Below are 8,435 nucleotides of genomic sequence, written 5' to 3'. Positions count from 1 at the left end.
AGGCAGACGGAAACGTAGGCACGATAGGCCGAACAGCCTACTCTTTCTATTTATGCTCCTGGGCTATTTTATCTTACGCAGAACTGCTGAATCGGAAAAAGTGGGTGAAAATTCAAAACTATGCTGCAAAAACAATATTTCAATTATTTAGTGAGTAGCTTCTGGAGCAAATTCATTAGGGGAAAAATGGTGGAAGCAGATAATATTGATTCATTCCAATACAAACGAGGTAGTTTTGAAAGTAAATCCAACGTTCTGTGTGTAGAACATGAGTAATCTGAACTACGACAAGCACGACATTTCTAGAAAGAAAACCGTGAGCAGTTGCTTTCTATGTACTTTATATTTTCTCCTTATCGACCTGTTCAGAGCCTTTATTACACACTAGCGAATGTTGAACTTGAACCCGAGTCTCGGGGCCTAGAGATTGGAGCACTACCACCAGGCTGCATGAAACCTCCAATACTCCCTGCTTTATTATTAATTAGATTAATTTACAACTTCATTAAGTCATGTGACTACAAGGAGTCGGTAGATGGAAAACTAGAGTTTTTTTTCCACGATTCTCAATTTGGGTGTTTGTTCTGACCTGTAATTACTATGTTTTCAAATTTGAACTGGTTATTAGTCTATAAAACAGCTAATGTCACTTACTCCTAAATCACATCAGCAATAATTTTGAGTCCATTCTCAATCACATCAGCATTATTTTCTTACTGCTCTTTGTCCCTCAGAAGATAAGCCACCTGTTCGGGAACCGAGCTGATGTTTTGCCTGGAATATGTGAAACACAAATTAACCAGTTCGCCGCTGGTGTTTATATCAGATATCAGTGGGTCATTTCTGACCTTAAAAGTAGCAAACCGTCACTAAACAAATATGGTCAAGATCCCATTTCTTCCAGCACACTCTGATGTTAGAAACTCGATCAGCCACTTTGTTTGGGACGAGCGGGTTAAAGGGTAACGCCAGTGAATTGTTCCCGAGTGGAAAGTGTTAAACTGTCTGAATGAAGAGCAGTGCTTTATTCACATTGCGCGCACATACACACACACGGTGTTAGTGCTGCCTCATTGGGAGGGACCAGCGTGGTTTACCAAGGCTTCTCCTTCAGAGCCAGGTCGGTCCAAATGCAGAAAGAACGGAAGCGCGGAAGAGGTGCCTTCGCCTTCCGTTGCTCATTCGGGTTGACTAGGTAATAACTGAAAGAAAGAGGGACCCTCAGGAATGCAGATGACGCGGATGCTCCAGATCGGTTTCCTGACGATGCTGTTGTTCATGGTCTTGAGTTTTTACTGGTTTAACCAGATTCAATTCCGGTGGAGATCGGATAAATCGAAGCGGCGTGGTAGACTCTCACAGAGAGAGCTTTCCAACTGGGAGTCTGTCTGTGAACCTTTCTTCAAGGGGGAGAAAGTTTTTCTTTGGAAGGAGCAGTCCTCGGCAGCACCCCGGTCCTCAGACGCTGCGGAGACTGAGGACTACTGTAACAACCTGGAAGGGCTGCTTCACTATTCCCAGATCCCGCTGACGGCCGAGGAGATCAACTTCCCCCTGGCTTTTGTCATGACCGTGCACAAAGAGTTCGAGACCTTCGAGAGCCTCTTCAAGGCAATCTACCGACCTCACAATCTCTACTGTATCCACGTGGATGAGAAGTCCCCCGCACAGTTCCAGTTAAATCTGCAGCGCTTACAGAGCTGTTTCAGCAATGTCTTCCTCGCCACCAGAATGGAGCCCATTATCTACGGAGGGATGTCCCGGTTGGAAGCGGATATTAGGTGCCTGACGGATCTCCAGCGTCTCAGGACTAACTGGAAGTACGTGCTCAACCTCTGTGGTCAAGACTATCCTCTCAAAACCAACCTGGAGATCATTCGACATCTCAAAGCATTTAAAGGCAGGAACATCACCCCTGGCGTTTTGCCTCCAAACCACGCCAAAGTCCGCACGAAGTTTGTATACAAGCAGGTGTTGTCAGCTAGTCAGTCCTATGTAGTCAGAACCAAAAAGCAGAAATCCCCACCTCCGCACAACATCACTATTTACTTTGGGTCTGCCTATTATGCTTTAACAGCCGAATTCGTCGAATTTCTTTTAAAGGACAAACGAGCTTTGGATTTATTAGACTGGTCTAAAGATACTTACAGTCCTGATGAACACTTCTGGGTAACACTAAATAGAATACCAGGTACGTGCAATATCTGCATTTTCCATATTCATTGCATGGTAATGGGATTGTACCCTGGATTACTCGTTTAACGCTTGGTAGAGCAGGGATCTCCAATTATAAGCCACGCTGATGAAATGGAATCTCATCTCATTGTGGTTCCCGATAGCCCTGTGGCCTCCCAGTCAAAAGGCTGTGGATTTAAGTCCCACTCTAAAGATTGTAAACATTTGAGTTCAGTGCACTATTAAGAGGGTGCTGTACTGTCCATGAACTCCTCCTTTTTGGTGGATGGGTGGGAGGTGAGATTCAGATCTGACCTTGAAACTTTCAAAGAGCGGAGAGAGTTCTTCCTGGTGCCTCTGGGAATATTTATCACTCCTACCAATTTAACCTACAGAACATTATCATAGTTGTTGAGGTTTTGTTGTGTATATGTTGACTAATGTGTTTCCTGTATATAACACAATGCTTCAAACTGTATTTCAAAGGCTGTAAAGTACTTTTTTCTTTATACTTCCATAACTTTAAGTTCCTGTATAAATGCACAAAATTCATTCTTTGTTTCATCTGTTGCTTGCTCAGAGGTGCAGTGCAAAATGGGACCATACAGTTTCATTTTTGGTTTGAGTGAGCATGAATCTAGTGTGCAAAATTTGGATCTTATTCCTCCCAAAAGACCATAGGATGGCTGATGGGAGTGGGGTGGGAAGAGGAGGAAGAGCACACTGTCATTATAGTGTATGGTTATACATGATGCATATTCGACAACTTAAATAACACTTTACTCTGTTTCTGACGTTGCCTGATACTGAAGCCACCGTTTGGAAATAAGAATTCTGTTTCAAACAAACATCCTTTTCGTTCACAATATTTCAGAAAGTGAGTGGGTGAACAAAATTTTGGCAATGAGCTCATTGTTTTCTTTTTAACTGAAAAGTCAAATGTAGTGGGTGCTGTTACACAAGACCTTCTTTGTAAGGTTAAATTTGCAAGTTAGTAATTGGATTTACTTGCCAGCTACTGGGTATATTCTGAATGATTGATCTTTTTAAAAAAGATCCTCTAATTCCAGAGCAATGATTCAAAGGTAAATGATTCTGCTGGCATCTTTCGTAATTCTGAAAAGTCAGTAGCATAGTGATAATGTTTCTGGATAGTAATCTAGAACCCAGATTAGTGTTTTGGGGTATGGGCTCAGTAGAACCCAGCAGAAATCTGAAAGTAAAAACCAATTAACAATTATTAACATGCATGGGCTCCTTTCCTATTTGTCTTGCGTAGATTTTCTATAAATAAAGTATTATGTTCCAAACTCACTTTTTCATTCTGCCCACTTGAGCTGAAATGGGCAGTCTGGTGGTGCCATAAATGCTTGCAGTATTGAAGGAGGCCACTTACCTTGATGGATCACTTTGACCTGTTAGTGTTTGGGAGTAACATGGAATGGTTACAGCATAGAAGCAGGTCTTTCAGCCTATGGTGTCCATGCTGATTGTAGCTAATCTTGCTTCCGCACCCTTTACCATAGTCCTGAAAATTGTCTCTCTACAGGTAATTAGAGCACTCCTGAGTCTTGGATTGATCTCTCTTCACCACACTCTGGAAGTGCATTTCCAGATCATAACTAATCTTTGTACATAGGCTTTGTCATAAAATCGTAAGAAATAGGATCATGAGTAAACTATTTAATCTTCAAACCATTTTTGTCATTCAATAAGATCTTGGCTAATCTGATTCTGGCCTTCTGTCCACTTTTCCTGCCTGCTCCATATCACCTGCAAAAATATTTACTCCCTTGTTGACCAAAAATCTATCTACCTGTAAGAAAAGAAGCTTGAGTCTGATTCTGAGAGTAATAAGAGTCAAGTGAAATTTTGAAAAAGGAGGTTAGGAAAGCAAAGACAAAAATTAAAATATGAGCAATATAAAAAGTTTTTTAATAAAAATATCAAGAGAATAACCGAGATAATGGGAACTGCAGATGCTGGAGATTCCAAGATAATAAAATGTGAGGCTGGATGAACACAGCAGGCCAAGCAGCATCTCAGGAGCACAAAAGCTGACGTTTCGGGCCTAGACCCTTCATCAGAGAGGGGGATGGGGGGAGGGAACTGGAATAAATAGGGAGAGAGGGGGAGGTGGACCGAAGATGGAGAGTAAAGAAGATAGGTGGAGAGGGTGTAGGTGGGGACGTAGGGAGGGGATAGGTCAGTCCAGGGAAGACGGACAGGTCAAGGAGGTGGGATGAGGTTAGTAGGTAGCTGGGGGTGCGGCTTGGGGTGGGAGGAAGGGATGGGTGAGAGGAAGAACCGGTTAGGGAGGCAGAGACAGGTTGGACTGGTTTTGGGATGCCACCCGAAGGTTGCAGGAACAGCAACTCATATTCCGCCTGGGAACCCTGCAGCCATATGGTATCAATGTGGACTTCACCAGTTTCAAAATCTCCCCTTCCCCCACTGCATCCCTAAACCAGCCCAGTTCATCCCCTCCCCCCCCACTGCACCACACAACCAGCCCAGCTCTTCCCCCCCCACCCACTGCATCCCAAAACCAGTCCAACCTGTCTCTGCCTCCCTAACCGGTTCCTCCTCTCACCCATCCCTTCCTCCCACCCCAAGCCGCACCCCCAGCTACCTACTAACCTCATCCCACCTCCTTGACCTGTCCGTCTTCCCTGGACTGACCTATCCCCTCCCTACCTCCCCACCTACACCCTCTCCACCTATCTTCTTTACTCTCCATCTTCGGTCCGCCTCCCCCTCTCTCCCTATTTATTCCAGTTCCCTCCCCCCATCCCCCTCTCTGATGAAGGGTCTAGGCCCGAAACGTCAGCTTTTGTGCTCCTGAGATGCTGCTTGGCCTGCTGTGTTCATCCAGCCTCACATTTTATTATTAAGAGAATAACCGAGGCAAGTTTTAGGTATGAAGAAATTTATCATAGAGGTGGAAGATGTGGAAATGGTTTTTTATTGAATACGTTGGAAATGCCCTGTCAAAAATGGGAGCAATGCAAACCTCTGGTAGAGAAGGAGTGTGAAAGATTGGATGAGATAAGTGTGATTGAGTCATAGTTGCAGCGCACGGAAACAGATCCTTCAGTCCACCTACCAGATGTCCTGAGCTGATTTGGTCCAATTTGCCAGCATTTGGTCCATATCCCTCTAAACTCTTCCTATTCATGCACCAACCCAGATGCCTTTTAAATGTTGTAATTGTACCTGCCTCTGTCAGTTTACTTTGGCAGATCATTCCATGCACGCAGCACAGTCTGTGTGAAGAAGTTGCCCCTCTGGTCCCTTTTCAATCTTTCCCTTCTGACCTTAAAGCTATGCCCTCTAGCTTTGGACCCCCCTACCCTGGGAAACAGACTTTGACAACACACCCAGTCCATGCCTCTTATGATTTTATAAACCTTTTTATAAGATCACCCCTCATCCTCTGCTCGAGGCGGGGGGAGAGGTGGGTGGAGAAAAAAAGCCCCAGCCTATTCGGCCTCTACCCATTAACTCAAATACTCCAATTCCAGCAACATCCCCTTGTAAATCTTTTCCGAACCTTTTGAAGTTTAACAACATATTTCCTATAATAGAGAGACTAGATTTGGATGCAGTATTCCAAAAGTGGCTTCACCAATGGCCTGTACTGACACAACATGATGTCTCAACTCTGAAACTCAATGCATGGACCAATGCAGGCAAGCATGCCAAATGTTTTCTTCACCCTACGTGTGAGTCCACTTTTCAAGGAACCTTGCACCTTTTAAGTCTGTTTATTTGACAACACTGTCTAGGGATGTGAGGTTTTTTAATTTTTATGTATAATTTCATATGTCTGTCCATATCTATTTTAAGAGTTTGATTAGATTCCCTACAGTGTGGAAACAGGCCCTTCGGCCCAACAAGTCCACACTGCCCCTTGAAGCATCCCACCCAGACCCATCCCCCTACAACCCACACACCCCTGAACACTGCGGGCAATTAAGCATGGCCGATCTACCTAGCCTGCACATCTTTGGACTGTGGGAGGAAACTGGATTTTTTTTAGAAAATGGTGTGAGCCTGGTCAGTCAGTGAAGGGGTTGGTTGATTAACTAGTTAAGATTATCTGCAGCCATACTGCTTTTCTTCTAAACAGTGAAGCAAGAAGCGTTCTCTTCCTTCCATACTCTAATCAAACAATACTCAAGTTCCTTCGTGCGAGCAAGTACAAGGACACCATTCCACTGAGAGTTGTGGATAAACCATTTCTAAGTATTCCGGAGCTGGTGCAGTTAACCAATGACCTGGTTCTACACACAACCTGTTATACTACCTAACCATAATTCACCATACCTGAATCACTAAAGCATTAGTTATTCCATATAAAGTGCTGGCTACATTCATGTAATAACTTAACTTCTGTTGTGCCAGCCAGACAGTGATAGTGGAGAGATAGTAGGAACTGTCGATGCCGGAGAATCTGAGATAACATGGTGTGAAGCTGGATGAACCTTTTCGGGTCGAGACCCTTTTTCTGGAGAAGGGTCTCAACCCGAAAAGTCAAACTTTCCTGGTCCTCTGATGCTGCTTGGCCTGCTGTGTTCATCCAGCTTCACACCATGTTATCTCAGACAGTGATAGTATACTGGTTTTAAACAAAAACAGAATTTGCTGGAAAAGCTTAGCACGTCTGGCAGCATCTGTGGAGAGAAGTTAGTTAATATTTCAGGCCCAGTGACTCATGGAACGGGCCTGGACTTAAGTAGTTTTAGCAGCTTATACTTGAAATGCTTCTGAACCTTGCTTTTTTTTTCTCCCTTTTCATTTCCCCATTTGGGCTTTGCCAACACCCAATCAAGCCATCATACATTTGAGAACTGCCCCTGTTGCAGAAGATTGGCCATCTGAAAGATATTGAGAGGAATCCTGAACTAAATTCCTCTGATAGCCACACAAATCATGAAGAGCGGACTATCTCCAGAAACTGTTGTGGTTCCTTACTCAAAAAATCACCATTCATTCTTGAGCAGCTAATACCATTGCTGAGTTAACTCATCTCTTGCCACTTTTTCACTTCCCCGTTTCAGCTCAAGTTCTTTTGAAGTTACTATGTACCTTTTGTAATGAACTATCTGTGTGGCTCTTGACATTGCTAACTGGCCCATTTTTACCAGGAGTGCGGTCTGTGGAAAAACTTATTACTTCCACTGTCTTTCTAAGTAGATGGAGGTTGCTTGTTGTAAAGGAGTCTTCAATCTGGATGCAGAAATTTACATCAGTCACATATCCAGATTACCTGAGGTGATTCAAGACCCTTTTTTTTTCAAAGAAAAAACAGCCTTCTCTTGTACATCTATTGCCATCATGGCATATTTCTGATCTCGTAACCCCAGGTTGAACTTCCCTGGTCGTTTATGTGGCCACTGAGGGCCATTAACTGGAAACATTCAATATATTTTGGCAGAATTGGTATTATCAAATGATCTGACAATTACTTACAATTATACATCTCCTTTCTCTATACTTTGTTTTCTAGCTTTCTTTTATTCTTAATTCTTTATAATCTTTTATACTATAACTGTCCTTATAACTGAATAAACTTTGTAATCCTGAGTGATTCTTCTCAGCTTTTGATTGGCCCTGTGTATGCCCCTCTAATTGTTACTGGCTGTCAATCTCAAAATGTCATCTGTTATTCCAAGAGTGACCATGGTAAGAAATAATCATGTAATAATTGCCTGAGCTTCCCTATCCTAACCATTCTATCTGGTGTTGGATTTACAATTGTCATGTTTCGTGTGGGGTTCTGTTAGTATGTGCTGGTACTAAGATAATAACAACATATCCTTATAATCCTGATGATCTATTACATATTTTCAGAATCCCTAATAGTACTACCCCTCTACATTCTGCATTCTTAAACCTAACTGATGTAAGACAAATTTTTCATGAAATTTAAATCAATTTGTTGTGATACTTTTGTACGTTGGTCTAATGACTGGGTATCACCTTGTCCGAAATTCGGGTGTTTGACTACTAGATCTGCTCTCCAGTTTCTTCTCATAGTAGTTAATATTGCACCAGGTCTTTCTGTGCTGCCCACTCTCCCAATCTAATCACCCCCCTTGGCTGCTCCCTGAAACCTCAGAAATACTCTCCTTCATTTCTAGACTTTTTTGCTGCTATAACTTCTGTCCCTTGTTGATCATATCTATTGAAGCCTGATCTGCCTGGCTAGTTCCAACTGTTTGGGTGAATCTACTTTAAATATTCACTGATAATGT

The 8,435-nt window shown here is 42.9% G+C and overlaps 1 protein-coding gene across 2 annotated transcripts in view; it reads left to right on the top strand.

The window, feature by feature from the left end:
- Positions 1-1,051: 1,051 nt before the first annotated feature.
- Positions 1,052-8,435, top strand: part of LOC125464018 (N-acetyllactosaminide beta-1,6-N-acetylglucosaminyl-transferase-like) — a 31,715-nt gene continuing 24,331 nt past the window's right edge. For both annotated transcript variants that reach the window (XM_048555964.2, XM_048555954.2), the window contains exon 1: positions 1,052-2,191. In XM_048555964.2, coding sequence (XP_048411921.1) covers positions 1,228-2,191 — 964 coding nt within the window. In that variant the 5' untranslated portion in view covers positions 1,052-1,227. The remainder of the gene's footprint in view (positions 2,192-8,435) is intronic.

Source organism: Stegostoma tigrinum, chromosome 2 (genome assembly GCF_030684315.1).
Source record: "Stegostoma tigrinum isolate sSteTig4 chromosome 2, sSteTig4.hap1, whole genome shotgun sequence".
Taxonomy (NCBI): Eukaryota; Metazoa; Chordata; class Chondrichthyes; order Orectolobiformes; family Stegostomatidae; genus Stegostoma; species Stegostoma tigrinum.
The sequence above is the reverse complement of the archived record's forward strand: the minus strand, read 5'-3'. Positions and strand labels throughout refer to the sequence as shown.